Here is a 23,405-nt window from a genome sequence, read left to right on the forward strand (position 1 = left end):
TAGGTCCTTTATGCCACGCCTCTCTCAAACGCGTCATTTTCTACAAAGTCCCTCCTTTCAACAAACGCAGTATGCTCTGATTGGCCAGTTGACTCAGTGCATTGTGATTGGCCGAACACCGCAAGCACACGTTGGAAATGTAATGCCTCTTTCCATAATCACAAGCTTCATCTTTAAAATAAATGTAAAGACAGTTAATAACCTCCTTAATTTTACCATCAGTTCAAGCTTGAAAGGGGAACAGAGTCACATGACAGACACGCAAAGCTCGTATGTGTTTGCAGTACACAAGCCACGGACAGTTAAGACACCTGACTCCACTGTGTGACTCTCTCTCTCTCACACACACACACACACACACACACACACACACACACACACACACACACACACACACACACACACACACACACACAAAACACAGTCCCATGCTACACGCAAAACTCTGCATTTGAACAGTCAATAGCAAAAACTTAAACTAATAACAAAGATACTTACAGTAGCTGATTCAGAAGCGGCAGATTGTCATAGCAAAGACAGAATAACCTCCTTTCTAGGTTCATGAAACAGTCTTCCACAAAATGCATTGCTGTTCTGTTGTAAGTAATCTTAAAAATTCCTAAATGCATTCACTTTTGGAAGGCCAAATAAACTGTGATTGCTTTCACCTAGATACACACAGCATCTCCCTGACATGGCTGCTTCAACACTAACTGTGGTTACTGAAACCACGCCTTCTTTCTTTGCGTGAGCATTTGGGCGGCATTACGCAAATATGTCCACATAGTGACGTAGACATGTGGGAGCATGTCTGAATGAGCCGTTTTAGGGGGGCATGGCAGATTCTTAACTTTGATAAAGAATAACTCTTTGGATTTAAGACTTTAGTCTTTGCAACTTTACAGATCTTCTTTATGCACCAAGAGCTTGAAACACTCCAAAGAGAAAGAAAACATTTAAATCACATCATATGACCCCTTTAAAAGTTTCAAAAGAACTTAAAGGATCTTCAACTATTTTCACTCACAAAGTGTTAGTAAATTTCACAATTAAATTACAAACAAAAGGCAAGTAAAATTTAATCAATCGTTACATCTTGCATTTTCTTGTAAAACATACTCTAAGAATCAGTTTTATTCACTTCATTTCGTTTTTTTCCAAAAAAAAAAAGTTTCAAACATCGAACTTGACAAGACTTTCCTAATTCCTAATTAAAAGTTACTGTATGAAAACATTTCAATTCTACTTCTTTAAATCCAAATTTAAATAGCAATTCTGCATCGTTTGCAAACTTAAAGGGGACATATCATGCTAAATCCACTTTTTTTAGCCCTTAAATGCATTTTGTTATATATTTGGAGTGTTTAGAAGTACAGAAAAGTTTAAATGAGTCTCTTCAGGTGCCTCGTTGATATCTTTATATTCTGTTATGGTCATATTTTGCAACCTGTTCCGATTTTTCTATTCTTGATTACGTTTTTTGAACAACAACGTCACAGTATTTGCAGCGGAACTGCCAAATAAGGACACCGATTCCTGGCCCAACACTTCGAGCAATCTGCCATTTTGATTTCTCGCTGAGATTTTGTAGTCCCGCCAAAGTCTTATTTGATCAGTGAGTAATTTAGATGAACTGCCATGCTTGTGACAAGGCGCATGTTGAACTGAAAGAATGAGCAAAGAGAGAAACCCGGTCGCGTGTGCTCGCACTCTCTCTCTTCGGACCCAGGCGAAAGTGTAAACAAGACTTCACCATCTCCAAACTGTCTTGCTCTCTCTCCCTCGTACATATTAATCAAAATAAATTGACACGGTGGTAAAAGGTCAGAAGACCAAAGTTTCATGTGGAGCATTTTGAGATTTTTTTTTTCTGAATGACCATGTGAATTGTGCTAAATAAGTTGCCTCAAACACCTACTTATGCTTCAAAACAATTTCTGTATACTACTTAGGCGCAGTTCACCCATGAGAAGCAGTTGCCAAGATAGCAGTCTAGTCCTTATACTTTACAATATTGATTGAACTGTTAACAGATTGTGTTCAGCATGTTCAGAACAGAATTTGTTTTTATCCCTGGACTATACAATTTAGACGATAAATTAACACAAAACGTTCACTATTACTTTAGTGCTTTTCTTTAAAGTGAAAGTGACATCGAGACTCGAACCCACAACCCTAGGGTTAGAAGTCAAACTCTCTAAACACTAGGCCATGACTTCCCCATCAAACGTAATTAATTGTTTATAATATAACTTATATTTTGTTTTGTGAGTGTTAAATAGTCATTGTAAAACAGGCAGTATTGTAGTAGTGGGCGTGGATGGAGAATTTAATTAAAATACAGTCACACCATTGCGATACATCCATATGAAGAAGTTGTTCTGCAGGTTCGTCGTCTTTATTTTCATCTCGCTCCGTGTCCGACTCTGGCTCGAACATGTAAGGCTGGATGGACAAGTCTTACGTTGTCGACATTTTGTTAATAACGTGTGAATAAAAAGTTGCTGTGCCGCTAGATAATCTTATCTCTGCAATCAAACAAAAATGGCCGAATGGGCTGGAGTTGAAGTGTCACCTCTGCAACCTGGAGAGGGGGCTGGGTATGAAGCGTCTCATTTGCATTTAAAGAGACCGCACCAAAATGAGTTGCTCTCTGACGCACATCAGAAAAGGGGTAGAAAAGGGGCCCTTGGAGCTATAATAATGAGGAATTCAGACCCAAGCATTGCAGTTCCGCTTTATATAGACCACAAATGTATGATTTATATGTAAAAAGGTACGATTTAAAAGCATGATATGTCCTTTAATTCAAATTCAATTAAAAATATTTAAAAGGAATTCAGTTCCAAAATGAAAAAAAAAAACAGTAAAGAGAGGTTACCATCCTTCTTTTTCAGATTGAATTCCTAATGGTGACACTGTTGCCAAGCTGAAAAAATATCATCTTGGGTGTTGGCTAAGGACAAATGGCTAATGAACAAACACATTTAGCTATAGATAGGTTATCTTTGATGCATTAGAATTAAAAATAAATGCCACGAGGAAAGGAAACACATAGTTCGCATTTTTATATATTTGCCTTTTAGTTAACATGTCATATTGAGAACCAGCTGGAAGCCAATTAATATCACTATATTTGGTTACATATTTGTATACAACACCTAGTATCTGTGACTGTGAAATAATAAAGTGCAGTAACACTTTCCAGTCTGTGACTCTCGAAAATGGAGCACTGAACATTTAATAACAGCCTACCATTGAGAGAACGATTTCATGACCACTGTGATGTATTAGTGGAAAATTATGTCATAAAAGATGGATATCTGAGAAGCAGAAAGAGTCACAAAATGGCAATTTTTCCAAAGGAAATATTCTCTCTGGAAGAAAATGCCTTGGTCACAGTGACAAATCACAGCCTTTTAAAGTGTCGATCTTTTATAGAAGAAATTTATAATGTCATAATTCACCTTCATGCATGCATTTTAGTTGCATCGTCCCCCAGTTCTCCTCTTTAACCTTGGTCCATCTTTTACTCCTCCCTTCTTCCGATCTCAAACTAGCCCCCATCTCCTATTTTCACTTTTTTTTCTTGTCTTTTTCTTTTTTCGCAGAATTGCCCCCTTTCATCCACTGTGTAACCCCTATTTTTTCTCTTTGATAGAGAGCGATACAGGAGGCACAGGTATCTCTCAAGAGAACAAGCTTTCTATCATAAGCCTGGGAAGAGTCTGTTGCCATGGGGACAATGTCCATGGCCTGGAAAGGGGCTGTGGCAAACAAAACCATTCAACTGGACTAATTTAACCAATCAAAGGCACTCATGGAGCAGGGAGTGGGGTGGTAGGTAATACTGCTCCATAGAGAATCTATTCAAACAGTGCAGTGAGAGACGGTGACCTCTTCACCTGTGGTAGTTCGACTGCTCGTATAATTAATGACTAACCTCACATTCCATGGAATTATCCAGTAACCTGGACATAACATACCTGAAGGAAGAAAAGTCTCTCTATTCTGTCTATCCTATAAGAAATAAAGAGCATGTTTGTGTCATTTCCTATCACTGAGGTAACTAATTAATGGCATTGTTCAGAAGAACAGGCTTTGGTGCTGATTATTGCAGTGGATCTCATACTGACAACTTGAGGACACCAAGTGGTTCACAAGCGGATTGGCTGATTGATAAAAATGGACATACATACAATTAAACTTAAGAAAAAGCACCAGCATACACTTAATCAACTCATAGATATTAATTAAATGATTTTAACGTGTAGTTTATGCTCACCCAGGCTGGCTTTATTGGATTATTAAAAAAAAAAAAAACAGTAAAAGAGAAATATTGTGAAATATTATTACAATTTAATGATTGTTTTCTAATATTTAAAATATAATTTATTCCTGTGATGATAAAGTGGAATTTAATTTTCAGCATCATTACTCCAGTCCTTAGTGTCACATGATCCTTCAGAAATAATTTGAATATGCCGATTTGTTGCTCAAGACACATTTCTTATTATAAAACTGTAAAACATTTTTGAGGACTCTTTGGTAATATAAAGTTCAAAAGAACAGTATGTATCTGAAATAAAAACTGATGAAATTACTTTACTGTATAACTTCTGACTAATATAAAGTCATTGCTGAATAAAATTAATTTCTTAACATACTTAATTGTACATAATTTCCCCTCATTTTCACAAGTAAAAACACACACACAAAAATTATGCAGTGTTATAAAAATAGTAAATATATCTAGTATTAATATAAATAATTTTTATTCCATTGCATCCCTATAGCAAACCTGAGGCTATGTCAAAATAAAAGGTATAAATGGAGGATCATTTGTACATTACTTAAAATAAGGTAATGATTTTGACACTTGTTTTCTCCTGATTCAAGGTGCAAAGTGGTCCAATGCATGAAAAAGTTTGAGAACCACTGTTTTACTATACCCATTCTACTCCTGATCTTCTTTGTCTTGGATTAAATAGGCAAGTTTTGTGAGTTGACTTTGGACATTAACTCATTATGGAACTTTTGACAACTGTAATTACTGGCTTATCCCACCACCAGCTGATTGGTCATGATGACAGACTCAACAATGGCTACGTTATTCCCACTGCTGTGCTTGATCTTCATCAACCAGCTCCCCCATCTCCTCTCACACAGATCGACAGAACAGCAGTGCAAACACAAGAATCAACACGTCCATAATCCATCCCACTTTAGGGCTATCCTAGGTAAGTCTGCAGAGGAAGTTTAGCCCCCATCCATAGGAAGTTTTCAGCCACTGGCTTTCCCACAAAATATGCATGAGGTTTAGAGCACGAAGGGATCTTTGGAGATGAAGTAGGTTAACCAAAGAAAAGGAAAAGTGGGCGTGAGGAACACATAGAGGAGACCCCCACAGGGAATATTTCTGCAGCTGAAGCAACCATTCACACCCAAGACCTAAACATTCACATCTCCAACCAACACAAAATGGATCTGAGGCCAACATATAAAACAAAGAAACATGTCACAGAAAAAAAGGTGCTTTATTTCAAAACAAATGTATCCCAAAAGTTGTTACAAAATAATGCTCAGTATCATCTATACATTGCAAATACATTTCTTCTTTGCCATTTTTTTTTATTATTATTGTATTTTCTTTCCTTTTTTTCTGTAGCACTTTCTGAAAACAAAAAAAGTGGAAAAGGTGTTCTGAAGAAGTGTATGTGTGATCCTCTCATCAAATTGTGTGTAATGGTGGGTTTTCTAGTGCATTCCTCCGTCGAATCACAGGCTTCCTATTGGAAAGTTAAATTCAAACAAACTAACAAAAAAAACAAGGTTCTCCTAAATGCCAGCATATCTACATAATCTTGTTTTCACTGAATTTTTCACTTCTGCATTGTCCAAACCTGTACATTTTAAGTTTACTTTATCATAACTTGTTAATGTGCACCGTGACTCAAGTGTCACACGTCATTTAATGAGAGCAAAACAATTAGTTATTGTCTGAAAACCTGCAGAAAGCAAATCATACAACTGGCACACAAAACAAGGTAGTGAACAAAGGACAGTACAAAATGATGTTCTCAGGACCCGACCTGACCATTTTATGCCTCAAATCTACTCTCAAATTTCTTCTGAAAATGATCCTCACTCGTTCGTGCTTCTGCATGCATATTATAATGCTTACAGTGCACGTCTTCAGTTTAAGGCACTACAATATCATCTCCAGTATCACAAAAACCAACCATACACATCTGCTAGCTTCTAAAGATCCAGCCAACACAAGTTTACTGACCAATAACGAGTGAGTTAGGCTATCGTCTTAGACATTAAATTATGTGTGTGAATGTGAGAGATCTGACACTAGAAATCTGAACACTATTGCACAGGCAATGAGCCGATTCATCAAAACACAGTCAGTTAACACCAGCTGATTGGATTTACATATTACAAACAGACACAGAAACACAAGATGCAGGCACAGGACTCCATTTGTGACGTAATACACAGTCGCTGAATGCAGTCGGAGGTTGTTAACACTGGGCAGTGATGGTCTGACGAAGACAAGCCAGACAGCTACATCAATACAGGACAAGCTTTCATGTTGAACATGGGCAGTAGTTTTTAAATGTACATTGTCCAACCATCTTCTGCAGTCAGACTCACACGACGGCAAACATTTTTGATGGCACAAACAAAAGAAATCCAGAGCTAATACTGTGACGCAGGGTATCCAAATGGAAGCTGAATTGATACAGCCACCCCATTTTGGCAATCATTGTGTCTGGCTTTCGCCCATTGGGCTTTATCAAATCCAGCACGGTCCTCCCTGTCTACTCCTCCCTACAGCAACACTGAATGCCAGTAGAGAAGAAATAAATGTTGCCATGGAAACCGCCAGGCTGTTGACAGGAGCTAATTTCTGCTTCCATCAGAGTGACAGCACTGAAACTCATCGCTCACGACAGGGCTGATCTGAAACACTTATCGACAGGTTATTTCAATTCAAATTGCATTTGTTCAAACTGCTTTCTTTCTTTTAAATAAATCACACAGCCCGCCTTACTGTGCAAGGAAAAGGAGACTGGCTATTGATTTGGCAAAGGCAACCAAACTTAAATCACCCCTGAAATCAAACCTGAACTGGTTTATTGGTAAAACACAAAGCACATGTCTTGTTGCCTGACCAATCTGAGAAATTAAAACTAATATTACACCTTCTCTTGGTCCCAAACCATCAATTACACCTGTTAGCTATAAACAGCTACTAATGATTAGACTAATGTACAAAAACAAATTGACAGGTGTAAACTACTAGAAAAGGTGCATTTCCTATTAATTTTCTCTACACAACTCTTATCATCCCAGTCTCATTTTGCAGTCTGAAGCACTTCGTAAGTGTCCACGTAGTCTTTTCCTGCTCGTTCTTCTCAGACATACCACTCCCTCCGGGAGATCATTGAGCCATCCGTGTGCGACACATAGTCGTTGTCGTAGCAGTCCTCCGGCAGGTAGGAGGAGCCATTGCTCATGACTTGCGGAGCGGCGTATCTGTGGGGCTCTGGCTGCAGCGAGCTCCTCTGGATATGACGGGCTGGACTAAAGTTTTGCGGATGGTTGCTGTGGTAGCCACGTTCATGGTTGTAATGGTTAAGGTTGTTGATTTGACCACCTGCTTCCCTCAGAGCTCTGCTGCGACCATTGGGTGATCGCTCTCGGTCGAAATCACCCCACTCTTCTCGATCCTTATCTGGGTAGATGGTGCCGTTATCCTGGTTCGATTTGAGTTTGGTGTCAGGGCTTCCTTTGCTGTAGACTTGCTGCAGCTCATGGGACTGGGGAGCCTTCTGCATATCCGAGGGGCCGTGATACTGCTTTGTGTAGTAGTCGCCACGGAACGTCCGCCGTTGACGCTGGTAATAAACTCCGCCTAGAACAAGCAGCAACAGCAAGAAGAGGGCTCCGCCTACTGCCCCACCGACAATTGTGCCTAAACTCCCCTCCGGCAGAGGCGCCAGGGTTGGAGATGTGATGAGGGCTCGCTGCTTATTGCCAGGCACGGTGGCAGAGATGTCGGCGGTTAGGAGGCGCACAGGGGTGGTGGGGGGCATGGTGGTGGTTGAGGGAGGATCTAATGGAGGGAAGGAAGGAGAGGGAGGGGCCAGGAGGAAAGGGATGGACAGACAAAGAAAAGTAGATAATTTCAATGCCAGCTACATCAGTATATCATTAATAGTCCTATGAATCTGCTACCAAAATTGTAATATCATCTAGCATGACATATAGCATGAATAACAGAACTATCCTCTGTTACTGTGGATGCAATAGCTTCAGGTTTTGGATAAGGTCTTTTATTGAAAGAATGCAACTTTAAACCTTCGGACAGCTTTAAAACCTGAAACTGTTGTCCAGAGCAAAGACGACTTAAAACATGGAAGAGAAAGGAGAGTTGGGATCTTCATGATAAGGGACTCATGAGGAGCTACATACTAACATCTCCAGCTAACACTGAAGTACAGTATTCTGCAACAATGAAGCCTAATGAGCAACATTTGTGTTAGCTGAGAGAGGGAGTACGAATGACCACATAGCTGAGTGATGAGAACAAACTAAATGGAAGGAAGGGGTCAGGGAAAGGGTACGTGCTACTGGGGGAGGGGGACAGACATCGAGAATACCCGAGGATTGGCTCACTGCTAAGCCTAACTGCTAGCATGGCTTGACTGGTGCTAGGACAGAAGACTGTGTTAACGCCATTACCATGAATTGATTGCTTGATTGTGTTAGGGAACAGCATGTAGCGTTTCATCACATTCTGGGGCATGCATCTGGACTATGCAAGAAGCGTTCTCAGAGACTGGAAGCTGAAAGTCAAACTATCCCATTACAAAGTGTCCTGTTCCCAGCGCAATGAGAGCTATTTGGCTGGCTGTGAAGTGTGTGCATGCATTGAGTGCAGAACGTGTGTGTTCGCTCTCAGGAGTCAGGGCTGCAAGCTCTTCAGGGTTACGCGGTTCAAATGCTCCAGCTAAAGTGGGGAATAATTTGCTCATCCACATTGGAATGAATAATAAACGTACCATACATAAAGCATTCTTGAACGGTATTGTTCCCGCAACGTTAAAGGTAATTTGGATGCATTTGTGGGTCTGGTGAGTGAACTTATATGCATGTAGGAAAGAGCAGCTATTTAGTTCAGGAAAAATAATAAATATCCTGTTCATTGTTTCGGCAACATTTTTGACACAAAAATTACCAAAATCCTTTTCACACTCCCAGATATTCCTGGCACAAATATTTGTTGCATATATAAAACCATAAGGTACAGTTCACCCAAAAAACAAAGGGTGGATAATGATTTACATTTTGGACAAATAAAGTTATTTTATGGCTTCAGGAGACTTACAAATATCTTTGATCTACAGAAGAAAGAAAATCATATGGGTTTGAAACAACATTATGATGAGTAAATAAATGAGAGAATTGAAATTTTTGTGTGAACTATCCCCTTAAACAATAGGGACATGGATAATGTCAATTTATTTAAATTTATTCAATTTTGCCCAGCAAGTTGAAGAATAATTTGTTTCAATCAATAAACAGCAGAGCTTCTTGCCTCAGCAAGTCAATGTCCAGAAGGGAAAAGAATAGGACATAGAGGACAAGTCACAGCAAGGTAAAAAAAAAAAAAAACCCTCACTCTCTCATGCATCTCTTCTATATGCCTCCACCAAACCTAAATTTATCACAATTTAAGTACAGTATGTGGTACCCCATTCCTGTTTCATTAACTGTGTGGGTTTTTATTTGGGTGGTGATTGGTGACCACACAGGTAGCAGCTGGGTGTTTAACATGCAGGACAGGTTCTGCCCACCCATACTCATGCACAAAGTTCAGCAACTAACAGCAGCACACACACTTTCACGCCCAGAGTTACTCTATAAATACACAAACAGTAGCAGTGGGCATTATAGTAGAAACATCATGACTCAAATGAAACAAAAAGGGACTCTTAGAAGATAAAAGGCAGACAACTTTGACATAAAAATACCACACGCCCATGACGCACAAAAAACACGCAGCTTCGTGCACAAAGAAGCCAAATCTTTCTCAAGGGGAGAGTGTAAAAATAATAATTTAAAAAGAAAATACATAATTAATGGCGGCTGAAAAGAACTGGTGAATGTTTCATGAATCTAGGACATCTCTCAGTCAAGGTTGCTTCCGCTCTATTCTCCCCTTGTATAACAGCGTGACAGTCTCAGAGATGTAAGTGCACACGAGGGAGGGAGAAAGAGCAACAGATATCACAGAAATGAATTAAACAGCAGTATTCAATGTTTAATGCTCATACAAAAATGATGGGAGATAAACATCATTGAATGTGACAACGAACATCAGTCTAAGAGGTCAATTAGATAATTATAATTAGGGGCCAAGCACCGAAGGTGGTTAGGCACCTATTGTAATCGTTGGCGTTATTCTTCTTCTTCTTCCGTTTCTTCCGCCGCAAGTCTATGGCAGCCCATAGAACCGATTGCGGGAAAGTTGTATAATTTGGCACACAGATAGAGGACAGTCCCACCATTTGTCCCACCATAAGGTTTAGTTTTTTCGCTATTTTCAATTTTTCGAAAAACCTACTTTTTCAAACTCGTCCTAGAGGGTTAGTCCGATTGCCACGAAAATTGGCTCACATCATCTTCAGACAATGCTGGCAAAAAGTTATGGAATTCAAGTTGATTCGTCCAAATGTTCTCGAATGACACGTAAACAAATTTTACAAAAAGCACGCAAAAATGCATGTGAGGCTATATCTCGGCAACGGATTGGCATATTGAGACCAAACTTGGTGTGTTCTATCAAGCATGACCTGAGACTACCTGCAGTTTCGACGCAGTGCCACCTAGTGGTCAGGAGATATGAAAAATGCATATTTTGACATAACTTCTGAATGGTTTGTCCAAAAATCACACAACTGGTCTTTTTAGATTCTGTGAGTCATGTCGAGTCGAATGATATCCAATTTTTCCGTGTCAGCCATTTTAGGCGTCGGCCATTTTGAATTATGCTTTAAAATGCTGTAATTTTTTGAAAGCAGCATCGTATCGTTACGAAGATAATTACAAAAATATTCGGCTCCATGCCCTGAAGGTACTCAAAAAGTTTGGTGGCAAGGCCACCTTGTGGTCAAGAGTTATAATGAAATATCACAAAAATGCTAATAACTATTGAATAAATTTAGACTATTGAAATGAAAACGGTCTCTCTATATTCTATGGGTCATGCCGAGAGCATCAATACCAATTATGCGAAAATTGGCCATACTTCCTGTCCGCCATTTTGATTAATGTTGAAAACCTACTTTTTCCAACTCCTCCTAGACCGTTAGTCCGATTTTCACCAAATTTGACGTGGATCATCTTCAGACCATGCTGGCAAAAAGTTATGGATTTCGTGTCGATATACAAAACGGTTCACATTTAGCGCATCAACGAATTTGCTGGAAGGGTGCCAAAATGCATTTGAGGCTGTATCTCTGCAAAGCTTTGACATATTTGCACCAAACTTTGTATGTGTCATCATCACCTCACACTGACCATGCCACATAAATTTGGTAACAGCGCCACCTATTGGTCAAGAGTAATAAACCATTCATTAACCATGAATAATTACACTTATACAAATGCTAATAACTTTTTAATGCATTAACCTATTGCTGTCCGCCATTTTGATTTATGATGTAAACCTACTTTTTCGAACTCCTCATCAACCGTTAGTTCGAATTTCACCAGAATTGAATCAGATGATCTTCAGACTGTCCTGACAAAATGTTATGGATTTTGTATCGATACACAAAACCGTTTTTGCATACCACCGCGACGAATTTGAGGCATCATGCTAAAATGACACTTCAGGCTGTATCTCTGCAATGCTTTAGCATATTGACACTAAACTTTTTGTGTGTGTTATTGTCATCTCACACAGAACACACCAAATGATTTGATTACAGCGCCACCTGTTGGCCAAAAGTGAAAGGCCATTTAATCTTTTTACTAGTGGTTGTATTTATGATTTTTCAGCCATTACAATTACAATCATCCTTAAATTGGTTTAATTGCTCATTGTTGCACTTGGTGTGATGCTCCATGCCATGCTTAGCTCCTCAATTTTCCGCTGGAGTGCTTGGCCCCGTAATTGCTGCTTGCAGCTATATTTATAATTATTTTGGTATTGCCTTTCAGACAAAGGCCTCTGGCTCAGGAAAATTATTATAAGCTTGTGTGCCTCATAAAAATGGATCTGGACACATGCAACTCAGTGATGAGAAAGGTGGGTTCAAAAAAGAAACCATCAGGAAGATCTGTGGGGCTCAAAGAAATAGTTCACTCAATAATACAATTTCATAAAAACAAAAGTTCATAAAAACAAAAATTAAAATAAAAAAAACACTACATTCCCAGTCTGAGAAGTCAAATTAGTTTCTTTTTTTGTCAACATTTCAACACACCAACACAGAGTGTGTGTTTGAGTGTTGAAACAAATTTGATTTGTATAGTTTTGATGTTATCTCTTACCATTATTTCCATTATTACAGCTTCACATGGGAAATGAACTGGTAGACTTTGGTAAGATGAGTGTCATGTTTTAAGTGTCTTACTCACCCTGAACATGTATTCTAATGTCTCGATTGTGCAGTCCGATGTCATTTGCCACCTCACACCTGTAAACCCCAGAATCGTTCTTCTGCAAGGGTCGCATAAACACCAAAGAGTTATTCACCACCTTCACTCCGTCTGGCATCTCTCCGTCCAACCTAAAATATGAAACACATCTTTACCAAACTTTTCAAACAGCAAGATATGGAAAATGTCAGCAGCAGGAGAAACCTAGAACCAGTCGAAAGATTGACTGAAAACACGTTTCTCATGATTTTAAAGTTAATTTACGATCTTAAAGACCAACTAAATTGAATGGTTAATTACAGAAAATTCTTAAATTGAGTTTTGTAGACAAAAAGAAGTGAAATGTTTTTGTGAAATGGATAAGCTGGAGCTGATACTGAAAGAAACAAAGCTAACAAGTTCCTTTTGGTTTGCTCATAATTCCTATACAGTGTCATTTTATAGTTAATAATACTTCATTATTTTCCACAAAGAATGGTGTGTCCAAACGTTTAACGTATATAATGCTTAAGGCAGATATTACTATGATTAATAAATGTTTAAGCTCATATGATTGATGTGCAATCTTCTAAATGAGTGAACAATAGATTGGAGGCAGAAAACTAATTTGCTTTGTATAAGTACAATGTTTGGGCATCCACTGGCGCATTTGCATTGAAACCGGACAGTTTGAAAGCAACTGTTGGTGCTGTGAATCAAATAGATAATCTGCTGTCTGAGATGAGTTCTGGAAACAGGCAATAAAACTCTTGATCTTTTGAGTGTAGGGGTTACCCACCTGATCCATCTGAAGTGCTGGGCAAGCGGGTTGGCCTTGGCTCGACACTTAAGTTGCACATTCTCCCTGCCAACATACCAGTCGCCGTCATAGCCCAGCACCAGGATGTCTGGAGCAACTGCACACACACAAAGCACAAAGGAATCATTCAGAGTAGTTTAAGAAAGGTAAGGCTAGGCTATGCCTTGTTTAAAGCCATATGACATGACATGATGAGTGCAGTTTTATGGTCCTGTGTTGACGCATTTCCTATTGAAATAGAAAGTCTGGGCAGGACATATCAATTTTTAAAGACCTAAAAGGCTTAAGTTACGTCACAGCCATAAATCACTACCTGTTATGCTTAGGGGGCGGGACAGTCTCATGCTAGAGAGCATCTGATTGGATAAAAACCAGTGCAGTGCACAATAAGTCATTAATACGCCATCTTATGTAAATATATAATTATTATATATAAAATATGTATTTTCTTACTTGGTATTTAAACAACTGTACTGTATAAATTATACTTTTAGCAATACTAACACAATTTAATTTGGTTAATTTTTATGTAAGGTAACATACATGGACTGAAGGTCAAAACTAACAAGAACATTTTGTTTGAAAACGTGACATTAACTTAAAACTATGCTATCAAGCTGTGAAAAAGTTGCAGTTGAGAGAAAAAAAAAAGTCACAGTTAGGAGAAATACCAAGTATGTCTTTAGATTTAAAGTCACAATTTTGACATTGCCTCCTATTTGAGACCATATATATCATAAATGTGACTTTGTATCTAACAAAGTGACTACACATTGCTCTATACATGTAGATATAAAGAAACTTCTAGATATAAAGAAACAATTATGAGAAATGAAGTGGCAATTTTAAGTTTGCAAGTCGAAATTACCTTATTTTTTTGCTGAGGCAGTAGCAATCTATAACACAACAACATTATTATTACTAACTGATCATTAAGAAAAAAAAATCATCATTAGGACTCTGTGCGTCTGACCAGCAGTTTAAGATCACTTACAAAGACAATGGACACTGTATTGATTTGTGCCTTTAGAAAAAGCTCTTTAAAATTCTTTAAGGGAAGTGTGCTGAATTAAAAAGTCGTGTAGACCCAGTGAGATGAAAAAAGACAGATGAAAAATGAAAGAAAGAAGCTTCCTTGACGGTAGCCCCCCTTGAGCACAGAAGCATCATCTCATGACTGATGTGACCTCTCCCTCCCTATACTGTACCTGCTACTTCCTGTGCCTTCCCCCTCACTGCTACATCTATATTTCATACAGCAGACATCTGTGCTTACTTACTCGCCACCACCGCAGATACAAACTTTCACGCCAACCTTCACTGCTCATTGCTGATTAGTAGAAATCGCTGTTCAGAAATCGTTAAACACTAATAAATCATTTGTTTGAAGCATCAATACCTATATTCAGTAAGTCCATGTAAGTCCTTAAGGATCGTGTCTTAGCAAAAGGGCTTTTAGCTCCATCATGCACAAGACAGCATCAAGACATCATGTCATGTGGATAGTTACCGTATTGCGGTGATATGGAAAACAGATGTGAGATCTGGACATAAATCTGATTGCTTTGACGTGTTATAGAGAAAACACAAAATATAAGTTACTGTGAAATCTTCATGGAGAAGCTACTTTGGGTTTGTTGTGCTAGATTAAGTTAAACAGGTATTCAGGCCTTTGGAAGTAAACGGGTTTAAAGGCCAGTTGGCTGATAAGCAAAAAATCTAATAGTCACATAAAAAACAAACAAAAAAAAACACTGATTTAAGCAATGCAAGCCAAAAACTAAAAAGAACATGCTTATCAGGCTGATCATTCAAACAGATTTAACCAGAGTCTGATTCAAAATATCCCAATTCGATATGATTCTGATTCAACCTGTTTGCCGTTCATGTGGATGCATTTCAGTTCAATTTTCACAACTTTACACAACTTTAAACACAATTTCTTGTGTAAAAGCAAAAATTATAAAATTACTAACTCCTAAGAATGAGTACAGAAAAACTGATATATTTTACAAAATATGTAAATTAGCTGTTAATTTCTATGCATACAATATAATACAAACCATTTATTGTACAAACTTTATTGAAAACATTTCCACAAGCTTCTTTCAAAATAGTTAAACAGGAAAAAGTGAACACAGTAAGGAACGAAACAGTTACACAATGTGCTCTAAAAACTGTTCTGTAATCTATTTTTATTCTACTCTATGCCCTATTTCTATAGAAAAAATAAAATGTGAATCCTGCATAAACAGCATCAGACTCTTGTCAAACTATTATATATTTATTAAATAAATAAATAAATAAAAAACCTTATGAGATACTCACACTGTACATTGATGATATAGGGTATCCTGAAGTCGCTCTGTAGAGCAGAGTGTTTGACCACACATGTTATCGTGTGGCCCTGGGCGTGACGGGAGGGCTTCCAGGTGTAGTGCACCTGGGTTGTAGTGGTGCCGTTGGCATCGTCCTGCATGTGGGCATCAGATGTGCCATACAGATTCGTCTCCCAGGAGATGTTGGCAGGGGGCCGAGCCCTCTCAGCAATACAGGTGGCCACTGTGGTTTCATTGCCGCCATCGATCAGAGCGGAAGATCCGGCTGAGACATATACCTTTGGCTCCACTAAGACAGGGAGAGACATTTTTGAGTTATATACACACACACCACATCACTCGCGTTTAATTCTGAGCTTCAATGTGAGGAATCACACTCGCACTTTTACTAGAAAGACATATCAAGATAACGAACCGAGCTAAAGGAAATCCATTCAGACAAGAGTACAAGGTTAAATAAAAGCGAATCCCCTCAGCATTAAGAATCTCTCTGGTACCGCAGCCAGTAAATTCATAAACCGATAAGAATGATTGAAAGAATAATTACATTTTTGCAAAAAACAAATAAGACTTATCGGACAAAAAAAAACAAAAAAAAAACTCTACTACATTGACTACCCACTGAGGGCGGCCTCACTTTCTCATCAGAAAGTAACTAAGTGCTTTTCCAGAGATGAAATTATTTGTTTTAATGGCTTATCCAGTTAATATGGCAGAAGGGGCGGGGCTTGGGTGTGTGTGTGAGCAGTTATGAATCTAGCAGTGTTCAGGCCTGGAAAACTGAGCTTTGCCTCTACAGCAGCTGACAGAAACTTAACATGTTGGGTGCTTCCCCCTTCCACTGCCACCAACGGTGGGAGACGAATGGGAACATTGTCCCAGGCTCCTGTGACAAGAGAGGTACACTAAATCAAGAAGGGCTGTCAACCATATATATATATATATATATATATATATATATATATATATATATATATATATATATATATATATATATACACACACACACACACACATACACTACCGTTCAAACATTAGTGGATCGGTAAGATTTTAAAAACGAATTAAAGCCTACATTTATTTGATCAAAATACAATAAAACAGTAATATTGTGAAATATTAGTTAGTTCTTATTTTGTATAATATGATATTACAAATTATAATGATTGTTTCTATTATACAATATTTTTACTGTAATATATTAATGTGATGGCAAAGCTGAATTTTCAGCATCATTACTCCAGTCTTCAGTGTTACACGATCCTTCAGAAATCATTCTAATATGATGATTTGGTGCTCAAGAAATATTTCTTATTATTATCCTCACTGTAGAAAACAGCTGTGACACTTAATATGTTTGTTGAAACCAAGACTCATTCTTTTCAGGATTCTCTGAAATTGAAATAGAAATCGTACTCGGTTACTAACGTAACCTCAGTTCTCTTTAGAAGAGGGAACGAGTACTGCGTCTTAGCTAAGACGCTACGGGAAAAGTCTATTTTCACGAAATACTGAAGCAAAAAATTATCCTTAATTTTGAATTTTTGTAAAGCGCATTTGCAGCAGTACACAGCCATAGGCGAGACGGCTCGCTCGTTCATTGGCTGCTTCTGCGGCAAGTGCACAGCCTATCGAGCGCAGGCTGATGCCATATCAGACCAATCGACACCCGAAACGGGTGTGGCCCAACCTTATAAAAGGAGCTCGAAAAGGCTGACTCACCTGATTTATTTCATCGCCGAAGCGAACCAGAGTGAATCGTACGCACGGCAGAGAACAGAGTACTCGTTCCCTCTTCTAGAGAGAACCGAGGTTACGTTAGTAACCGAGTACGTTCTCTTACGAGAGTTCTCTCGCACTGCGTCTTAGCTAAGACGCTACGGGAACCCCATGTAAAACGCAGTGCGCGCAGGGATCACACACCAATAAACCTGAAGCAACGCCCAGGATTTACAGTGCACAGTCACCCGAGGGACTCACAGAGAGCCCAGGACAGGAGAGGGGGAGAGCCCTCCGTCCCATATCTAGTAGCACCCGTAGATGCGGCAATACAATCATCACACAGTCGAGGCAAGGCCTGACCAATGTGGCAATGCGGGTCTTACGCAATACTGCCCATATAACAGTCGGCAGCGCATAACGCTCACGAACTCAGAATTCCCATCAGGGCCCTGATTCGGCTATACCGACAGCAGCCTTGCTTGCAAGGCGGGAACCTCCAGGTTATAGAACCTGATAAATGCAGACGGCGAGGCTCAACCTGCCGCCATACATATATCCTGCAAGGAGATCCCAGTAGACCACGCCCACGATGAGGCGACGCCGGTAGAGCGAGAACGGGGGTCTCGAGCTGCGTTGCTGAAGCTGTTGTGATAACGGCTTTTGTGTGCAGGCAAGCGGGCAACTGTGCAGGCTTGCGCGTTGCAGAAAACGCTGAGACAGTCACAATTAATGGAACTGAAACAGCGGCGCGCTTGGGTGAGAGCTCGGCCACACCGGAACTCGTACACCTGCGCTTCGATGAAGCAGCCATCGTGAGTAGTGCAGACGCAGCGTCATGCAGCAGGCTTTAGATGGCAACACCGCTTTCGTCCGCCGTCCAGCAGAGGGCGGACAAAGGTGCGTCGCTATCGCCTGTTCCACCGGCGGAAGTGACTGGTAGTTCCTGTTTGTAGCATCATCCAGTGTGGAGAATGCTAGTGAGACAGACGAACGAGTTCGCGCTGAATATGGAGCGTTCCAAGCCTTTGCCACCTCTTCGTGAAGCTCAGGAAGAAATGAGGCGGGCTTTGAGAAGTTTGCTCATCCGAAAGGAACATACCATCCAGCCGGGAACGAGAGGGGGGCGCTGGTGCAGACCACTCGAGGCCAAGACTCATCGCGGCCAACGCGAGCACTCGCCCCGGCTCCTTTTCGATGTCAGCTCGTCTGCTGGGCTTCTGAGCAGAGAGCGCGTGTCCTCTTCCCCCAACGCGGCCCTGAGATCTACTTCCTCGGACGACGCGGCGGCAAATAGCGGGCGCTGCCCATCGGGAAGCGATGCAGGGGAGGCCGGTGAAGCAGGGCGAACCGGCGAGCTCGGTTGAGCTGAAGACGGTTCCGGAATCCGCTGGAAACGGCACTTTTACGGCGCCTTCAGCGCAGCGGAGAATGCAGGCTCAGAGCAAAAGGCCAGGCGAGTCCTCAGAGTCACCATGGCAACAGCTCGCAGTGAGGGCATCCGCCGTCAGCGAGCGCGAGCGCTGCATGATCTTCACCCAGGCAGGAGACACAGATGACGTACCGGTCTCCCTCGCTGAGTGGGGCTCTGACGAGCCGCAGGAAGGCATCTTAAAAAAGACGCAATCTCTTTTACGAGTGTGAGTCGCAGGGCGAACACACACACACGCATAAAGAACAGCTGGATATAACAGAATTGAAAGGATATAGGCGCCGGACAGCGCAGCAGGAACGGCAGTGGAAGGCGGCGAAGGCCAGCAGCTTCAGAATGGCTCGTCCCGCTGATATGCCTCTCAGACGGCGCTTGCTTCCTCCGTGATCCAGCGATGCGTGAGCTTCGCTGAAGAGATGAAAAATCAGATGAGTCATCCTTTTCGAGCTCCTTTTATGAGGTTGGGCCACACCCGTTTCGGCGGGAAGTGGCGTGAAGGGCGCGAAGCGCCCTTATTGGTCTGATATGGCATCAGCCTGCGCTCGATAGGAAGCAGCCAATGAGCGAGTGAGCCGTCTCGCCTATGGCTGTGTACTGCTGCAAATGCGCTTTACAAAAATTCAAAATTAAGGATAATTTTTTGCTTCAGTATTTCGTGAAAAGAGACTTTTCCCGTAGCGTCTTAGCTAAGACGCAGTACGAGAGAACTCTCGTAAGAGAACTTTATAATACTTTCAAAATCTTTAACTTAGATCAATTTATTGTATCCTTACTAATAAAAGTATTAATTTCTTAAAAACAAAAACCACACATACACACACACACACACACACTTGAACGGCAGTGCATCATGATAATTTCTGCATATCATTTCCTAAAGTTTTTTTAGTGAAGCAGCAGCTCATTACAACCATGATGGATCTCACTTGGTTGTCAAACATTAGTGAAACATGTATTAATTAATACTTTATAAGAACAGAATTCATACTTCCCCTTCCCTTTAAGAAAATGAAAAATTTAAGTTAGTTCTGAGAAAACCTAAAGCATCATTTAGCTTCACAATGTACATCATATTTGGTGATGTTGGCAATACCCCAGCTGATAATAAATATTCATTTGTAGAAGTCAAAGTATGTGTACCAAATAGACCAATTGATTAGCCTGTTTCTCTCTCACTCTTTCCCTGCTGTGAGTTTTTCTCAACCCATCTTGAGAAGTATTATCATTGGCAGTTGACCTTCAGAGACAACAGGAACAGCTGTGGTTGTCGTCCCTTCAATCACCCACTGTTGTGCAGTGAGTGACATGTCATGAGTTCTTGTGTTTGCGTGTGTGTGGGGGGGCGGGGGGTCAACTCTCGTGTGTCACTTTAAACCACAAATTCAACAGGACCTCGCAACGGCATCCTTGACCCTTAAGTGTAGTGGATCCCAAAGGCAGCGGTCATCATTCCCACACTCATCCACTCCCCTCTCCGTAACACACACACACACACACCCTGAACATTCCTCCTGATCTAATTATAGCTCGTTCCTGCGCTCTCACTTCACCATCCAGGCCCCCTCCATCTCTCCTTTTATTAAAGCGCTCAGTCCCTGTTCGTCTCTGCTCTCCTTCACTATACGTTTTTTTTTCACAGCTCATTTTATCTATGACATCATCTTTTTCAATTCATCTCTTTCTGAGTTTTATGAACCTTCACTCAACTTGTGAGCAAAGCCTGATGTGTCTGTGTGCGCGCGTATATATATATATATATATAAAATAGTATATACACACACTTGCTATATGTTATAGTAGTAGTAGTAATAATAATAATATAATTGCTACAACATATACATTATACAGTATTTATTTAAATATTAGATTAGTAAAATATATATTAAATCAAGGAATATTAAATAAACATGTAAATATACATTTATATTTAATATTTATCATTATATTACAACTAACAGGCTAAATGTGTACGATATGCAAAAAATAAGAAATTGAAACTTTTTTTTGCTATGATTTTTTATTTATTTTGTATTTAAATAATTTTAGTACTGTATAAATTATACATCGTTGTAGCAATACTAACATTAATTTAGAAATGCGGTTGTTCCAAATCAACTAATGCAGGCTTTTTATACCAACTGATTTCTGTTGGATTTTAGATTCATTTAACCGTTGCTGAAGTCTTCTAACTCTCCTCGTGCCTCCATGGAGCGATACATAATTGATATACCTAACATAAAGCACTGTGCTTTAAACTTCTCTTGTACAACCAGATAACAAGAGCACACTGCTTTGTTCGGTTGTATCTGTGTTTAGCAGAGCAGATGCCTCTGGGGGTTTGGTGGAGGAAGAGAGTTTAAACATCACCATGTTCTCTAAAAGAGCTGGACTGTCTCCCAAAACACTGCTTTCATTCCTGCCCTGAAGTTGCTCTTAATGTTTTTCCACCCTCTCACACACACACACACACACACACACACACACACTGAATACTTGCCTACTTACACAAATAAGCAGTGCTTTTTTCAGCAGCTGTGATGTGGATCCATTCGCACGCCTTTCTTTGTTTTTCAACCGCACACATGCAAAAGGTTCGTTACGGCACTTTCCCATTAATACACAAGCACCATGAGTGCATAATCTAAATTAATCAGACTGCAAAAACACACACGGCATCTTTTGTTACCTATAACGCTGACAGTGGTGGAGGCCTGAGTGTTACCCAGCGGAAAGGTGGCAACCTTGCAGGTGTATATGCCGATGTCAGCGAAACCCACGTCTTCCAGCACGATGGTGGCGTCGCGCATAGAGGGTGAACGGAAGGACAGCCGTCGCTCATATTCGGGTGGGATGGAGATACCAAACATGGGGTTATACACAGCCAGAGTCACCCATCCACTGGGCAGCTTCCTCTCCCATGAGCTCTGTGTCAGGCTGAGGTTCGTGTCCACCTGCACCCTGCAGCTGAGGGTGACGTTCTTTCCCAACACAGCGTTCACCTTTGGGGGGACGACCACCTGACTACCATACACCAGCCCTAAGAGAGAGAAATGCACACATCGTTAGCCAGGACACTCGAGCAGCTGCAGAAAAGTGCTATTGAGGTCTTGAACCATCTCAACTGACAAATCCGTTTTTATCCTGTTCAAGCTCCGATCAATCAGACGCCAAGGTGTCTTAGTGCAGCTCCTAATTCCAAACGAGAAAAAAGTCAATTCCCTTTAGCTTAGATGTCTGAGGAAGAGACAGATACCACACTGGTTAGCTGGTGTAATTTGTTGAGGTGTAAAAGGAGCAAATTAAATGTTTTATTATGCTGGAGGGAGGCTAAAATTACCCCTAACATTTGACTTACTGCAAAAACATTTATTTCTAAAATAATGTCAGGAACAATGCAGTAAGGGTACAACTGAATAAAAACAAAAAACGAAATAGCCAGTAAATAATTTGAAAATAACCCATGGAGAATTTTTTTTTTATACTAAAGGAATGCTTTTTTCCACACTTTTCATTTCACCGTTTCATAAGTCTAACCTTAAAGGGGAGGTCTTATGCTACTTAATGCTTTCTGACTTATTTGCACTGTTAAAGAGTTGGATTCTCACGCTAATCATGGCTAAAGTTTCAAAAAACGAGTTGAACATTTGATTGAGTATTTCTGTAGCCCCTTTTACACTGCCATTCCGGCAAATACACGGGTAAAGTGTTCTGGCAATTGTTCCCGTGTCGCTAGATTTTGCACTTTCACACTGCCAGTGATTACCCGGGATATGTGCGTGCTTTCACACACAACCAGTAAAGATCCCGTAACGACACGTGACATCAGGGCGTGACGTGTAATGTACGAGTCGAAAACGTTAGGCACGTTATACTTTCACTGAAGCAAGCAAACGATCTCGGCGTCAGCGCGGAAAGTGAGGAACTAACTGATCTCTGCTTCAGTACAGTTTGCACATTTTTGTCGCGAACGTTGATCTTCCTTCAAAACAGCTGGTAAAAGAGTCTCTTTTATTTTTAGACCACAAATTTTAGGATTTTAGATTTTAGATTCACAGATTTTAGGAACTACTAAGATTTTATTTTTAGACCACAAAATTAACAATGATACCAAAGTAGTGTGTTTTTGGCTGTGAGGGAAAGATACCCTTGTCCAGCTACCCAAAGAACCCAGCATTAAGGGAAAAGTGTTTGTTTGTTCCTGGCGTTTCAGTGACAAATGTTTTATAAAAACATTACAGTAAATAACTATTTTTTTTATGTCGAGGTCACATCTTGCCTCCAGGAGCCCGACTGTTTTTGGAGAGAGGTGGTACGGCTGTATCTGACTTTCATAATTCTGAAAAAACTTAAAACATGAGATTGGCATAAACTGTGTGTGTGTTATGTCCCCTTTAATTAACAACTGATCTGTGTTGGTGTCTGGATTTGAAGC

The 23,405-nt window shown here is 40.2% G+C and overlaps 1 protein-coding gene across 2 annotated transcripts in view; it reads right to left on the bottom strand.

Moving 5' to 3' along the window:
- LOC132130127 (nectin-3-like protein) overlaps positions 1-23,405 on the bottom strand; it is a 60,980-nt gene that overhangs the window by 13,465 nt on the left and 24,110 nt on the right. The window contains exons 2-6 of one of the 2 annotated variants that reach the window (XM_059541790.1): positions 21,660-22,010; positions 15,812-16,111; positions 13,463-13,580; positions 12,664-12,815; positions 5,519-8,128 (exon numbers count right to left, since the gene is read on the bottom strand). In XM_059541790.1, the coding sequence (XP_059397773.1) occupies positions 7,428-8,128; positions 12,664-12,815; positions 13,463-13,580; positions 15,812-16,111; positions 21,660-22,010 (1,622 nt within the window). In that variant the 3' untranslated portion in view covers positions 5,519-7,427. Of the gene's footprint in view, positions 1-5,518; positions 8,129-12,663; positions 12,816-13,462; positions 13,581-15,811; positions 16,112-21,659; positions 22,011-23,405 lie in introns of those variants that run through there. The other variant, XM_059541791.1, reaches the window with a different exon arrangement.

Source organism: Carassius carassius, chromosome 47 (assembly GCF_963082965.1).
Source record: "Carassius carassius chromosome 47, fCarCar2.1, whole genome shotgun sequence".
In the NCBI taxonomy this organism is placed as follows: Eukaryota; Metazoa; Chordata; class Actinopteri; order Cypriniformes; family Cyprinidae; genus Carassius; species Carassius carassius.